Here is a 15,687-nt window from a genome sequence, read left to right as displayed (position 1 = left end):
AGCCTTAATTTGAAGGGGCACAGGCCGTTTGGTGGGAGCGGGGCAGGTGGTCCCACGCCCGCCCCCCCCGAGGCGGTTGAGCCCGGCATCATTCCAAGCGGGGAACCCCCCCAGCCGCCGCGGCGCAGCCGGTGCGCGGCTCCTCGGCGCCGGCCGGGGTCTCCCCTGGCCCCCAGAGCCGGGATTTCGGCTTTCCAGCCCGGCACAAAAGCCAGAAGCCACATCCCCAGGGGCCCGGCACTAAGCGAAGCCTCAGTATGCCGGCTCGCTCGGAGTGAGGGTGCGCTCGGGGTGTGCCCGCGCCCCCCCGGGCCGGGCTGCTGGGGGGGCACCGGGTGAAGGGAGGAGCAGAAAGAGCAGGAAAGCGGGGGGAGTCGGTAGCGGAGGGGGGACTTGAAGGGACTTGGCGGAGGTCCCGGGTGCTGAGATTTTGTCCTGCTAGCGGCGGGGAGGAGAAACATCCTCCCTTCGTGGCATGGCAGGGCTGCATTTGGACTGTGGGGTTGGTTTGGTTTTTTTTTGGGGGGGGGTTGTTGCTGTTTGTTTTTGAATTTTGCTTCGGCCGAAGGCTTTGCTGGGCAGCGGCAGCCGAGCGGGGTGTGGGTGAGCCCGGGGCACGGCGGGTTGAGGGCATTTCCCCGAGGTTCAGGGCCGCTGAAGCACCCCCGGGGGAGGCGTTGCAGCTCCCGAGCGCAGCAGCCCGGGGATGGGGCTGAGCCAGCGGCAGCGGGAGCAGCCGTGCCCAGCCCTGCCCGGCTGCCAGAGAGCGGCTGCACCTCAGGCAGCCTCAAGCCTCTCCCTGTTTTTCTTGCAGGATCTGCCCCGTCCCCTCCCTCCCCTTGACGTGCGTCCCGTCAAGGCAAGAGCTGCTGAGCCATGGCTGAGGGGTGGCCGAGCTGCCAGCGGGCAGGAAAAAACAAAAGGAACACGGACAGCATGGAGGACTCGTATGAACTGGATGACAGCCTGACCAGCCTCATGTGGCTGCAGGACTTCTCAATCAAGAACACCAGTATGGGCAAGTCCTCCTGCTGCCCCAGTGGCCCAGGTCCCCTCGATGGTCACGGCATCCCCAGCTTTGCTGCTCCATGCTCGCCCCTGGCTGCTGACCCGGCGTGCATGGGCATGCCCCACGCTCCCTGCAAGCCCATCTCCTCCTCCACCTCAAGGGCAGCACACCACGCCATGGCCACGCACCCTCAGCTCGCAGACGACGTGGACTACAAGACCAACCCGCACGTCAAGCCGCCCTACTCCTATGCCACCCTCATCTGCATGGCGATGGAAGGCAGCGATAGGCCCCACATCACCCTCTCTGCCATCTACAAGTGGATTACTGACAACTTCTGCTATTTCAGACACGCTGATCCCACCTGGCAGGTAGGAGATGTGGAGACCCCTTGCTTGTTCTCTCTGCCCGCAGGGCTGGGGAGGGCTTTCCACAGCCTCCAGCGGGCAAGGCAAGCTCCCATGGGGATACTGCATCCCGCTGGGAGCAGAGCGGCACTGGCAGCCAGTGGGGAAGGGCTGTAACGGGAAACTGTCCCCAGCTCCACCTTCCTGGAACTCTCATGGGGTGCTGGGTCTCTCGGGGCTGAGCACACACGAAATCACCAGGTCGAGCATCTCGGGGTGCTGAGGGCCAGGCATAGCAGAGGATCCCCAGGGAGATGCTGCTTGTTGGACAAAGCCCTCGCTGGGCAGGTTCCGAGCAGAAGTGCTGCTGCTTTCCAAGCAGGCCAGAGGGCAGGTCTGTCCCTTTGGACAGGCAAAGGAGGCTCCATCACTGTGCCGAGCTGGGGAGGCCTCAGAGGGGAGCCCGAGAGAGGGCCCGTAGGGCTGCTGTCCCCAGCTAGCACCAGCGTGTCCCCAGGCAGTAGGGGACAGCCCCGCGGCTCACCAGCTTTGGGGGCTTTTCCCAGCCACCTTGGCTCGCTGCTCTTCTCCATCATGCAAGGGGACCTCCGGCACTTGACGCTCTCTAGGATGTGGCAGGGCAGGAGGGACCCGGGTGGCTCATCCCTCCGCTCTGGTTATTCCCAGCCCAAATCCGCAGTGTGCCGGCAATCCCGGCGGCCGGGGCTCACCCAGGCAGGGCTGGGCAAAACCACTGCAACCCCCCTGTCCAGGCGTTGCCCACCTTCTCCCCAGGCAGGCGGGTTTCTGGCAGCTCTTGAAGCCCATCACGGGAAAGGGAACTCCCCACTTCCTCTCCAGGGCCACCCGGGTCCCCTGGCCTCCCCTGTGCCGGGGGGACCTAGGGGAGCGAGGAGGGAGGACGAGCTGTGTGCCAGCGGGTTGACTTTCTCCTGCAAACTCATGGCTGGAGAATCACCACAGTTTTAATTAACGGGGTGCCTTCCAAAAAGAAAGGTTTCCAATCCCTCTCTGCAGGGATGCAGGGGGTTCACAGGATTCTTGCAGGCAGGAATGATAAATATGTTCTCCGACCGGGTGATAATGGAGGGCAGCCCAGGCTGAATGAAGTTTGGCATGGGGAGGGCAGATGGGGAGCAGAGAATTCAGCTTGCAAGTCTCTGACCCTTGTAAAACTTTGTGAAACTGTAAATCTGGAGTTACCACAGCCTGGATTGTTTGCAGGGTTATCTGTGTTCCTGCTGCTTCTTTTTTCTTTTTTTCTTTTATTTTCTTTCTGTCTCTTTTATTTTCTTTCTGTCTCTTTTATTTTCTTTCTGTCTTTTTTTCTTTCTGTCTCCTTTTTTTTCTTTCTGTCTTTTCAAGGCTGTGTTCTCATCCCCTATCCCGATTCCCGTACGTGAAGACAGCCTGGAAAGGTCATGCCACCCATACTCCAGGGGGAGATGGATATATTCCTGTGGGAGCTGAGTGCTTTGGAGAGGAGCCAACACACCCAAGGAGCTTCAGCCTAGAGGAGGGTTTTGGTGTGTGTGTGTGTGTGTGTGTGCGTGCACCCGTGTGTTTTTCAACAGCTCTAAGCATTCAAGCCTTGTTTTTCCTATTCGGCACTACGGATTATGGATGAATAAGCATAAAGATATCCAGGCAACATTAAAAAAAAAAAACCTCTACCATATCCAATCTCTTAATACAGTCTTGGCTTTGTGGAGTCCAACACTGGGTTATTTACCCAATAACTGAGTTTCCTTTCTGATTATTCACATCACTCCAGGCATATTCATGTTGTCAGAACAACTCAACGGGAGCAGAAAGTCCTCTTTTTCTTTTTTTTCCTTTTTTTTTTTTCCCCTCTCAGCTCATTTGAGCGATGATGAAGATGCAGTGATTCCACACCAAGCTTCCCCAGGCCAGGATGCACCTCTGGGGATACACAGGGCTGCAGTGGAACAGCCCTTGTGTCTCTCCAGTTTTGCCTGTCTGGCTTGGGTCAGCCTGGCTGTGGGGAGGAATGGTGCTTATTTTTTGGCCTTTTCCCCTCAACACTAACAATAGGTGCAGATGAAGTGGGGGACTGAAGGAGGACCCAGATGATGCCATCTGCCATGTGTTGCCATTTGTAATGGGGTCCTGGCCACAGCAGTGTAAAGACCCTCCTCTCCTTCCTTAGCCACGGAGGAGGAGCTGCCCTCCTCCAGCTTAGCTCCACACCTGGAGCAAGTCTGGCTGGGTCCTGCCAGTGCTCGGCATGATCCAAGGCCCCATGGTCACAAGTTACAGCCAAGGACAGTTGCCCCAAAGTTCCTCTTGGTTGGCAAGTCCTTGCTTGACCCCCTTGGCTCCTGCCACCTCTGGCTGGAGCAGACAAGAGGCAAGAAAACTCTGCCAGTGACTCGGGGCAGGGGACTTTCTGCTGGGCATGTAGCCCGGGATGGCTTGACATTGCTGTTTCTGCTTGCTTTTTCCCAAAGGTCCTTGCTGAAAATGGCCTTTTCCACCAGCCTCTGCACACAGGTAGTGGCTGCAGCAGCAGACAAGCATTAAGCCTTGTTTTTTTTTCTCTTTTGGGTCTAGAATTCCATCCGGCACAACCTGTCCTTGAACAAGTGCTTCATCAAGGTGCCTCGGGAGAAGGGTGAGCCAGGGAAAGGTGGGTTTTGGAAGCTTGACCCCCAATACGCTGACCGGCTCAAGAATGGTGCCTCCAAAAAGCGGAGAATGACCCCAGTGCAGCTCCACCCGGCCTTCACCGAAAGAGCCCAGCCAGAAGCACAGTGCGTCACCAGCCCAGCTGCTTTGGGTCCCGCCTCCAAGAACATCTTCAACCTCAACGTGGAGTCACAGCAGCTGCTGGAAGAGTTTGAAGATGTCACCAGCAAACTGAACTCCAATCCAGCAGGGCGCAAGCGCAAGAAGCCCTCACTCAAGCAAGTGGCTAAGGTGCCTCGGCTTTCCAGCTCTGCCTTGCTGAGCCAGGATGAGCAGACTGAGCTGGGATCACTGAAAGGGGACTTTGATTGGGAAGCCATCTTTGACACCAGCCTGAATGGGGAATTCTCCCTTTTTGACGATCTGGAGCTCACGCCTCCGATCAACCCCACAACAGTCAACCTGGACTTGACAGGAGACGGGCAGCACATTGAGTGTCCCCGGGGGCAGGAGCAGGTCCTCACCAAATCCAACCAGAGCAACCTTGACTTTGGTGAGACCTTGATGGCTACTTCCCTCCTGCAGCATCCCTGGGATGAAGAGACAGAAGATGACCTCTCCAACTCTGTCAACATCGAGCAGTTGTTTGACCTCAGCGATGCCTCTTTGCCAGCGGATGGGAGTGACTGGAGCAGTCTGGCATCTCTCATCTAAGAGGCCAGACACCCTTCAAAGGCCACACAGACTTTAGGAGGATGCTCCCCCCCCGTGCTTCTGGCACTCCCAAGGGACAAGATGTTCCAGAGACAGAGACATCTACATTGCCTTTGACCAGCTTCATTGTCAGATGATTTACTAGGGGGGAAACACCAGGGGAGAAAAAAATACCACAAGAACTGCTTGCTATATCTTTAAAGGACACATCAGCAGTCTCTAGTGCATGAGTTTCCTCAAAAGAACAAATATAACACTACTTATTTTTCTACTCTTAAAGTAAAAAATGTGAATTATCTTTTTTTTTTCTTTTTCCCATGGGCTGGACATATGTTCCTTCAGGGCTAAAGGAGAGCACCTGTTAAATCCCATCCAAGACACAAGATTCCTGGTGGTTTGGGACTCGATAGGTTAAGTGCAATTCCCTCCCCGTTTGTCTGTTTCTCTTTCCTTTTTCTGTTTAGAGTAGTTGGTAGGTATAGTGTGATAATTAGCTAGCAAGTAGATAGGAGTCCCTTCTGGATTCTCCCAAGTTCAACCTCCCTCCCAACTTATGTTTAGAGAAGAAGAAAAGGTTTATAAATTCAGCATGTTTGCTTTTTTTTTGTTTTTCTCTAATCTATTAAATATGATCTATTCAAAGAAACCTCTCTTTTTAGCACTAGCATCCCTTAATAGCGGGGCGCTAGGGAAAATGCAGTTTGGGCGTTGGATGGGGTTGGTGTGGCGGCGTTCTGGTAGCAGGCGAGGGGCTACAGGGGTGGCTCCTGTGAGAAGCTGCTAGAAGCTTCCCCAGCTCCAAGTTGGCCCCGCTGCTGGCCAAGGCTGAGCCCATCAGCGCTGGTGGTAGTGCCTCTGTGAGAAGATATTTAAGACCTGGGGGGAAAAACCCCCAAGAAGCTGCTGGAAAACCTGCAGCAGGGAGAGGAGTGGGATGTGAGAGAAATCCCTACACAGACCCCAAGGTCAGGGAAGCAGCAGCAGGAACAACAGGTTTCATTAAGGATGCAGGACCTGGCCACTCTCAGAACCAGCTTTCATCCTTTTTGTACCCAAAATCATCCCTGCAGTTGCTAGAGGATCTAGACAAGCGTCAACCCTCTCTGTCTTTCAGCAGCTGACATAGCCCCTCTCCCTTGTTTTGGTCCGAGACTGCTGTTTTCCACTTCTTTTGCTCATCCAGGGCAACACAGGACCCCGATTCAAGGTGCGCTTTTGGGAGAGCTGTAAGGAAAACACTGTGGCATGGCCATCAGCTGGTGGCCATGAGGTCACTCCACAACGAATGCTCCCAGGTGGGACTGAGAGGGAAGAAATCCACACTCAGGCTCCATTCAGGAGCTCAGGCCACAGACGGGCCTGGGGACCGCAGCACAGATGAAGTCCCATCTCTTTGGGAGCAGCTCGTCAGCCAGGAGAGCCGGGGGGACTGACACAAACTGAAGCTTTGGCCCTTTGGCTTGGTGTGCAGCAAGAGCGTGGCAGGGTCTCTGCAAAGTAGCTCAGAAACATTTTGGGAGTGGAGCCAAACTCTGCCAAAATGGACTTGAAGCCCTCAAGAACTGGACTCTTCACCTCTCCTTCGCTGTAGGTTATTAGATATAGAGCATCCATCACCTAATGGAATAAGTAGAAGCTGTAGTTTTCGTGGCGTGTCTTAGACTTGCCAAAAAACTGAAGATTGTAAAGTTTCTTTTTTGGTGACAAAAGCACTTGGGACCTTCAATGTGAGGTCCTATAATTTAGCAAGAGTATAGGTGCACTATAAATCGATAAACAAGCTTAAAAAAAAAAATTACCCTTGGAGTAATTTGCATCCGAATTCGGGGAGAGGGTTGGAGCTGTGGAGGTGGGAGTGCAGCTCCCACATCCCCCCAGTAAAGCGTGGGGCAGGCTGAGAACCAACATCTTCAGCTCATGCAAGCAGCAGAGCTGGGGCTGGGGACGCTGCTTTTCCTGCATGCCAGCTTCTGAAGTCCCATGCACTGCTGGGGATGGTGTTCTGGGGCTGGGGAGCAAGGGTAGTGTCTCTGGGGGGCTTTGGGGGTTGGTGTAGATGTTTATCTCTGTATTGGCAATGCTGCTTTTTATTCTTGTTATATTTTTCTGTTTTGGGGCCTCTATACTGATGCTGAAGAACTGCAGAGATATGTGTGCATTTAACCTTTTTCATGGCAAGTTATTTACCAATTTTTAAAAAAAGAAAAAAAACAATGAAGAAGAAAACCCCCTTTGGCCTCCTTGTTTCCTTCCAGCACTGCCTGGCTCTGTCTGACCCTCTTCCCTGGAAGTAGGGGACATTCCACCAGCCCATCCCTGGTTGCACACCAAGCCCTGGTACATGGGTGCTATCACCCCTCCTCCACGGTGGCACAGCAATGCTCCGCAGGGAAACTGAGGCACAAACCACCTGCGTGGCAATGGTTACACCTGCCTGTGTGGCACAAGGGTGGCTGTGCCTGCTGTCCAGACTCCTGGGAGCTGCTCCCAACCCCTGGAGCATCCTTCCCTGCCCCTGCGGGGAGCTCCTGGCGGTGACATGGTGTGCGTGCCTGGCACTATCCCTCTGCATGTGCCACGTCTCCACCCAGCTCTGTGGATGCCCTGAGAAACACAAGTGGCTTCGGAGCCCTCCTGGGTACAGGGCGGTGAGAGAAGCTGCACAGAAGCTGTAGGAATTGCCAAGCCCTCGTGAGGCCAATTACATTGAGGTTGGGCTCTGCCAAGGCAGGGAGGAAAAGCAGCGTACGCTCAGCTGCCAGCCCACCCGGCACAGGTGGAGGGGGGGGTGGCGGGTCTGGGGGCAGTAGCTTTGGGGAGCCCCATGGGGAGAGCAGGTTGGCTCAGGGATGAGGGGCTGGGTGTGAGGCTGGCCTGGGCCGGGCTGTGGGCACCTCTCTATGCCCACAGCTGTGGGGCAGGGCTGCCACTGGGATGGTGGGAGAAGGAGGCTTGAAGGGGACTCTGGAGAAGGGTGGTCTGGCCACTGCTCGGTGGCTGCCCAGTCCCCCCTGTCACATCTGAGCATTCCCAGGGACAGAGATCCCCCTCCAGACCCTGCCTGCAGCTCATCCAGATTGGTGCTTCAGATGGACCCGCTCCAGGGTGTCCCATCCCTCTTGCACTGGGGACACAGCCCTTCCTGTCTCCCCAGCACATGAGGAGCACCTATCACCTCCCCAGTGATCTACTGGATCCCATCGGCACCAGGCACTGCAGCAGTCAACCCCAGGGCTGCCCATTTGCTCTGCAGTGGTCACAGCTTCTCCAAATCTGGCCCATCTCAACCCAAAATAGGAGCTGAGCTCACTGCAGAGGCTGGCTCTGGCTCGTGTGTGCTCTGTGCTGGGAGGGCAGGATGCAGCCCTTGGGATGAGGTAAGGTTATCCCTGTGGGGGACAGCTTTGATGTGTCTGGGGGGGAATTCTGGAAGCAGATCTAGGCTTTCCTTTCAGCCTGGGGACCATGAACCCTAAAAGGCAATAAGGAATTCCCTGTCCTGGCTTCTCCTTCTCATCTCCCCCTTGGTAGCACCTGGGGACCTGCTCTCTACTTCCCCCCAGTAGTGGTGGCACTGGCAGGGCTGCAAAAAGCTGGCAGCCTCTTTGTGCCTCGGTCCACTTATTTACTTTGTTTTGCCAGGCATAAGTGTGTAGTTTCTGTTTTTAAACCCCCTGGAAAAAGAGGAGCCCCCAGCAATCCCCACCCTGCAAGAGGACTGAAAAAAATTACCTTGCCAGGAAAAAATATTCCAGGCTGCTGGAGCCAGTTGAGGGTTTTAAAGTGAGAAAGGGTGAATATAAAGGAGGCACCAGGCAAGGCCTGAAAAAACCTCGGTTTTGTTCAGCTTCTGAAAGCAACAAAACCAGCTTGGATGTGAATTTTTTTTTCTTTCAGTGAGATGGTTTGGGGCGGGGGGGCGTAGTTTTTAAGCAGTAGCCATGAGGTGCACAAGTAGGGGTGCTATGGGTGGGAGCATCGCTTCCCGCAGGCATGGAGGCAGGCAGGACGCCACGCTGCTGCCCACACAAAGCCCATATGTGCTCGGGGTGAAGCGCGGTGCCAGGAAGGAGGTCGGGACGCGGCAGCACCCGGCCTGCCCGGGCTTGCCGGTGGCAGCGGGATTGCAGCCTGTGGCTGGGGCTGGTCCAGCCCTGCGGGCTGCCCTGGCTCGCCTGGCACAGGGGTGGTGATGGGTTGGGGACCCCCAAGTTGGCAGCGTCCCCCCTGCCCTATGTGTGGGCAGAGCACCATGCAGTGAAAACCCAAACCACTGCAGCCCAGAGCCAGCTGTGTTTTCGGGCATCCCACCATCAGCACCCACCAAAGCAGGTCTGGAAAGTGCCCAACTCCAAAAACTCTCTGCAAAGTCAGCCTTCACAGCCCCCACCAGGTCCTTCCCCAACCGGTTATCAAGCACATGGCAATTATTCCTTTATTATTTATTTCTGCTATTCCCCCAGCCCCCTCATCCATCATCCCTCCCTGATGGGCAAACACTGACACCTCAAACCAATCTCCCGCTCACAGAGGGGGAAAAAATATACACATAAGCCCTTCTTTTCTCTCCTTTTCTTGCCGAGTCTTTCTTTCCCTTCCATTGAGTGCGGGGCTGGCATGGAGCCATTCTGGCAACAGCCGGCTTTCACTTGCTAATCATCCTAAATATTGAAAATCAACGCTTAGAATAAACAGCTCAAAGATTGGGGCCATCTCTGCTCTGTTTGGAAATGCTAATCTCCCTGCCTTTTGTTTTTCTTGTGTGGATTTGGTGCTGTGCGTTTGGAGGAGGTCACAGCTCATGGGTTCTCCCTCCACCCCAGATTTCCCCCCCCCCCCCCCATCGTGCAAAATTCAGCCCATTTTAATGTCCCAGGCTGGGATGGCCAGAGTGGTGAGGGGGAAGAAGGGGGAAACAGGATGGAGGAGGGTAGGGAATGAACTCGCCTTGCATAGCAATGAATGAACCTCCAAAGTTTGGGAAAAAACAGGTTCCCAAACGTGCATCCAGGAGTTCACATGGATGGGAAATCTCATGGGAAGCACACTTGGGCGAGGAGCTCCACCCTTGGTACGGGACAGGGGTGGGGGTGGCATCGGGGCAGCCTGGCCCCCAGCCCTGCAGTGAGGGACAGAGCTTGGGGATGGCTCAGGGACTCCCTGCCCCTATGACACTGATTTTTAGAGGGTTTTCCATCTGAGGGAATGGAGGTGCCATAGCAAACCCCAGACAGGCTGTGACAGGCCCCAGGGCTGGACCCCGATGTCTTTGCCTGGAGGGATCAAGCTGGATGCAAACACCTTTCAGTGGGGTTGCAGGGGCTCTGGGAAAGGTGGCTCTGAAAACTGAAAGCCCCTTTTCTGTTTTTCCAGCAGTGACTTTGCATTGCTAGTAGAGCCCTGTGGGGCCTGTGGCATTCGCATATCTTGGGTGGTTTACAGCATCCTAATAGGGAAACTGAGGCAGGGCAAGGCAGTGGTCTGATATGGACCAGAACCTGATGATCTGACCCAAAGTACCTTGTGGGGACAACCCCCACGCTCTGGGCATCCCCCTGTGCCCCGACCCCTGGTCCTGCTCCCCAGCTCATGCTGCTGAACCTGGGTTAGGTCCCTCTGCGGGGAGCGGGGCTCTGCTGGGGGCCACATCCAGCCCAGAGCAATGCTGGGGCAGCGCTACGGGAGCATGTGTGCACTCTTGAGTTTTCAGCTGTGTTTTCAGGGCACAGATGGGGGGTACACCCTCTGGCACCGGGGAGCCGCCCGGCAAAGCTCCCTGCCTCTCTCTGCGCCTCAGGCAGCCCCGGGACGGGTCAGTGGGCCGTTGCCAGCGGCCGTTCCCGGCGGCGTGGCTGGCACAATGCGCCGGCAGGCCGGGGCTTGCCCTGCGGTGGGGGGAGCGCCGGCAGCCGCTCATCCGAGCCACAATGCAACAGCCCCTGTGTAAATGCCGTCACGAGGAGACACTCGGCATGCTGCCCCTTCCTCCTCATTCCCGTCATCCCCCCAGTGCGTGCCCGGGTAGGGATGTCCCAGCCCCACAGGGCTCCTGCTCCTCCAGCTCAGCCCATGTCACTGAAAGCGGCCCCCGTGGACGGGGGGGATGCATCCAGCCCCCGCAGCAGAGGGGCTGAGCCACTGGAGCAGTGCCAACATTGCCTCTTTCTTTGGGAAACCACATCACGCCAAGATCGAAACTTGGCCAGTTTGCAAACAAGCACCGGGGCCACCACGATTTCTTTACAAAGGCTGTTTTTTCAGGTGATTTATTTCCAGGTTTGGAGCATTAGGGCCATCCCATGTCCTGAGGTTTTTTTTTTTCACTGCCATCAGGACAGTGAGAAACTTGCTTTAGAAATCCAAAGCAAACACCTTCTTTGGTGTCTGAGTCCAGTGGATGGGCCTTTAACCCCCCACCCCCTGCCAAAAAGTACAAGCAGGGGCAGGCTCTGCACCCTGCAGACACAGTTCACCCCTTGGTGCTGCTGCGGCGGAGCTGGGCAGCAAAGGTAGCACAAGGGCAAGCAGGCGCATTTGGGGAATGGCCCAATTCAGGGCAACGTGGGCATAAGCCCCAAATATCCAGGGGTTATGGATGAGGCCAGCTGGGCTGAGCAGTGTGGGGACACTGGGTGCAGATCCCCAGGGATGTGCCCATCCTGCACACAGGGGCCGCTGGGCTGGAGGCCGGCGCAGGCAGCGGGAGGGCTCGGGGGCATTATGAGAGGCGGGTGTTGACCTAGAAATCGCAAAGAATTTGGCCTGGCGTTGTGCTGGCGGGCAGTGTGCCAGCCTGGCAGCAGAGGGAAGCGCGGCTCTGCTCCAAAACGGCGCTCCTGCTCCCCATGCCTGAGCAGGAGAGGCGACTGCCATCTGCCCTGGGAGCTCCGTGGGCATTTTGAGTTCACTGGTGTTGAGGGGTGGAATGCTCATCGCTCCTAGCAGAGGCAGGCATAGCTGCCTGAGCATGAGCCAGGGATTTGTTTTTGCTCCTTTGGGGAGTGCATGCTCCCACCCAGCATGGGGTCAGTGCCAATTCCTGGCTGGGGAGCAGAGGGAGCAGACCTGTAGGTGCTGGGGGGGAGTAACACTCCATCCTGGTGGCTTTTGGCCCGTACAAGACACATTAACAGGCAGGAATGTACAAACATCTAAAGGTTGGAGCAGTGCAGTGACAAGGCAGCTGTGGCGGCTCCAGCCCCCCCAGAGTGCAGCAGACGAAGGCAAGACCCCCACTGCAGGCAGAGAGGGATGGCAGAGGAGGGTCCCCTCCACAGGAGCAGGGTTCATTGGACCAGCACCACTTGGCGGACCCCCATGGCCTCGCCAGGCAGCTCCCCGCCAGCCCTGGGGTCATCAAGCGCATTCCTGTGGAGGGGACAGGGCCAGCTGCAGCCCTGCATGGCCTCCCTGTTCCCGTCATGTGGGGAGACACATGCCCGACGCTGACCCGCATGGCAAACACCCCCCTTCCTTCCCCAGCAACGTGGCAGAGAGAGAAAATGAGCATCGTCCCCAACCCGGCCCCCAGCTTACGAAATACAGTGCCCTGTAGTTTCTCTGTCCGCAGGACCAACACTCCTGGTGCACGCACACACATCCCACCCATCCCAAACCCAGCTGGGAACCTCAGCCGCTGCTCTAGGGAGATGAGGAAGGGCTCGGCCATGTGCTGGGTGGCACCATGTTGGTCCCCAGTATGTATCAGCTCCTTGGTAGCCCAAGGGGCTCGGCAGGAGGAAGGGGTCTCTGCCCGGTTCCCCCCACTCTGGCGGAGCACTAAGTAAACAGTGACGAGGGGAACCTCGTTAATCCTGGTCATTCTTTTACAAAAAGCCATTTAGAGCTGGCTATGCAGGCAGTTATCAGAGCACAGGGGAGGTTTTCCCAGCAGGACCGTAATTCCCTCCGCAAATAAATCCGGAGGGAGGGAATGCACAGCTTGTGTATGCAATGGGTGAGGGCTTGGGGGACTTTTGGGGCCAGCCTTCAAGGGGCTGATCCCCATGAACCCCCTTCCTGCAAGAAGAGAGGGTTGTTGAGGGATTCCCCGTTAGGCGACTGCTTGGGCGCTGTTTCAGTGCCACTGCTGCCACGCCACATCCTTTCCCTGGAGCAGTGAGGCTGGCGTGGTCCTCAGTGCCTCAGGGGAAGGTCTGGGAAGCCCAGACATACAGGGAGCCCAAACATCAACCCTTGTCCCACATGGACCCGGTTTTCCGTGAGCACTGTGCATCCCTATGGCACATTGCAATGCTCTGGACCCAGGTCAGGATCAAAGCAAAGCCAGTAGAGCTTGGAAACATTACCAGGGAGGCAAAGTCCTTTGGTGGATTTAGTTCCTCTCTCATCCCTTCAAGTTCATGGGCACGGTAACAGCCCTGTCTGTGCACTTGTTCCCTCTTTCAGGGGCTCTCCCCTTTTAACCCCACCTGGAGGGGAAAGTTGGGGATTTCTCAGCCAGCTCAGAGCTCCTGGTTTTTCTGGCTGAAGATTAATCTGGCTAAAGATTAATCGCTTTTTCTATCCGGCTGACCTAAGAGGAGACAGAATAGGCTGCATCTGGGGAGGAGGCGAGGGCAGTGCCACCGGCGACGGTGTTCCCACGCGTTCTTGCAGCCTGGGGCACTGGCAGGTCACACCATGGGGGCACACAGCCCAGGACGGCCCTTCAGCCCATAATGAAAGTTTTGTAATTTTATGTTAATCCCAGCTACTCCATACTCTGATCTCTCTCCTCTCTCACATCAAATGCAAAGCCCTTTCGGAGGCTCCTGGTTGTATTAATCTTGTTTTGCCCTCGCCACCGCAGGCTGCGTGCCTCACAGGCAGCTCCTGCGGCTCGGGGAGCGCTGCTGCCCCGTTGTGTCCTGTCATGTCCCCACTGTCCCCTCCGTGCAGGAGTGAGATTAACCCTGCTGGTGGGAGGCAAGGGTAGGCATAATTCATTTTTTGCAATAAAATGACTATTTTTAAAGCAGGAACTGTTCCTGTGGTGAGCAGTAGCGAGCTACAATGCAGGGGACAGAAAGTCCCTGCTTTGAGAGCTACTATTAATTGAATTTATCCGAATCTTGTCAAGATTACACCTTTTTTGCAATGACCTTTGCCACCATAAAGGCAGCCAATAGAAATACGGATCTGGGGAATATCTGGGTCTTTCCAGTGACCCGGAGCCAAGCCCTGAGCAGGCAAAGCAAAGCCCCTCTCTGCCTCAGTTTCCCCACCTACAAATCAGATCGATTCTCTTTTCTGCAGCGTTTTCAATGACCAACGCCCTGAACACCTTGTCCTCAGAGAGAAGCGACTGTCACGTCTCCACAAACAGGAGCCACTTCCTCATGCCTGTGGCAGCAAAAACTCCTGTTGCTAAACAACAGGGTCATGACGTTCGAACCCCACAGCCTCCACACCACAAAGGTGTTGGGCTCCGATCTGATCCTGTGTCTTGGGTTTCGGAGAACTGGAACAAGCTTTGCTTGGCAAATACTGCAAAAGGGACTCGTTAGCTCTCTCGTTAGTGCACCAAAACCCCAACTGAACGTTGCACTGAGGATGCAATCCTTATTCAGCTGTGTTGGCTGCATTTTCTGCCTTCTGTGCCCATGCTGATAGTAAGCTCAGCCACCTGGATGAAAATCGCTTCTCCAGGGGAGAAAAAGGGGCTTTTCTCCCTGTTCTGTCTCATGGAGGGGGAAGCAAAGGGTGACTCAGCATTCCTCTGCAGCCACTGCTGAGTCACCACATTCACTTCTCAACTGCTGCAGCAGCTTCAGCACAGAAAGAAATTCCTCACGGGCTTGCGGGGACCCTGCGGCTGGCGGTTTGCAGGGCGGGAAGAGCCGCGCGGCCGTGGCGCTCTGGCGGGAAGGCAGCAGGACCAGGATTGTCTTGGAGCTGTTGTTCCGCCAGCTGTACCCACCGCCAGAGAAACAGCCAGCGATAAGCTGGGGGGTGTATTTACAGCCTAGAGATCCCAGCTGTGCTTTGTGCCCTTTTGCACTGTATTTTAACACACGTTCAAACTGCAGTGTTTCTACACTTTCTTTTTCATTTTACCAGACGTAACCCCTGCTGCTTTGACTCTTTGCATTGACCAGTAAGCCAGGTTTTTTCTGCTGCCTCCCCTCAGATGTGGCATTGCACCTCGTGTTTACACAGACTCGGGCACTTTTTACACTATTTATTGGCAGACTGACTTTCTGCACATTTATTCACTCTTTACCACCCCAGCTGGCAGCTGGGATGTGGGCTGGGTGCCTCTATCCCAGCTCCCCCTCTTTGCTCTGAGGACTCAGTCACCCTGTGAGGGGGTGAGGGAGCCTTTTCACTGGCTTTTCAGGAGATAGACAGCACTATTCAGGGGAGCACAGATACCTGTTCCCCACGCTCAGTGAGGGGAGATTTCCTTTTGGCTCTGACTGCCCTTTGAATGGGGGGGTAAGAGTGCTCTAAAAAGAGATGGCTCTGCTGTACAAGGGAAAAAAACCTTCCCAATCACATCAGCCCAGTGGGAAAAAGCACAAGAGGCGCTGGGTACTGACCCTGGACAGGGACCTTCTCTCTTATACCCAAAGGACAAGATCCTCTCTAGCAGGTGTCCCCATAAAACATGAGCAGGCAATCATGGCTGGGCAATGTCACCCATAGAAAACACAGCGCCCCGGCTGTGCCTCGTCCCTCACACAGCCAGAGCCCAGGCACAGCTGTTTGCAGCATGATAAGGTGGGTTATGAAACGCGCTGAAGTTGTTGAACAAAAGAAGCTCTTCGGGCTGTTTCAGCTCCTTTCCAGAGCCCGGGGTGGTTTGACAAGATGGATGGGAACAGGCTGCGTGGCAGCAGCCTTGCCTCAGAGCAGCACAAGACGGCGGGAGGCTGGGACTGTCTGTACTGATAAACCCAGCTCCCTGCTCCAGGCTGGACATGGTTTATGAGACGCAGAACC

At 55.7% G+C, this 15,687-nt stretch overlaps 1 protein-coding gene across 1 annotated transcript; it reads left to right on the top strand.

Moving 5' to 3' along the window:
• Positions 1-859: 859 nt before the first annotated feature.
• Positions 860-5,584, top strand: FOXJ1 (forkhead box J1). The gene is made up of 2 exons (XM_074847113.1): positions 860-1,380; positions 3,952-5,584. Exons 1-2 carry the CDS (start codon positions 877-879, stop codon positions 4,738-4,740), a joined length of 1,293 nt encoding a protein of 430 aa, XP_074703214.1. The 5' UTR covers positions 860-876; the 3' UTR covers positions 4,741-5,584.
• The last annotated feature ends 10,103 nt before the right edge of the window (positions 5,585-15,687 follow it).

Source organism: Strix aluco, chromosome 21 (assembly GCF_031877795.1).
Source record: "Strix aluco isolate bStrAlu1 chromosome 21, bStrAlu1.hap1, whole genome shotgun sequence".
In the NCBI taxonomy this organism is placed as follows: Eukaryota; Metazoa; Chordata; class Aves; order Strigiformes; family Strigidae; genus Strix; species Strix aluco.
This window is presented reverse-complemented; position numbering and strand designations above follow the sequence as displayed.

Coding starts and splice junctions, on each gene's coding strand:
- FOXJ1 (XM_074847113.1), top strand. CDS start 877: ATGGCTGAGGGGTGGCCGAGCTGCCAGCGGGCAGGAAAAAACAAAAGG. Junction 1,381..3,951: donor ACGCTGATCCCACCTGGCAG/GTAGGAGATGTG, acceptor TTTTGGGTCTAG/AATTCCATCCGGCACAACCT.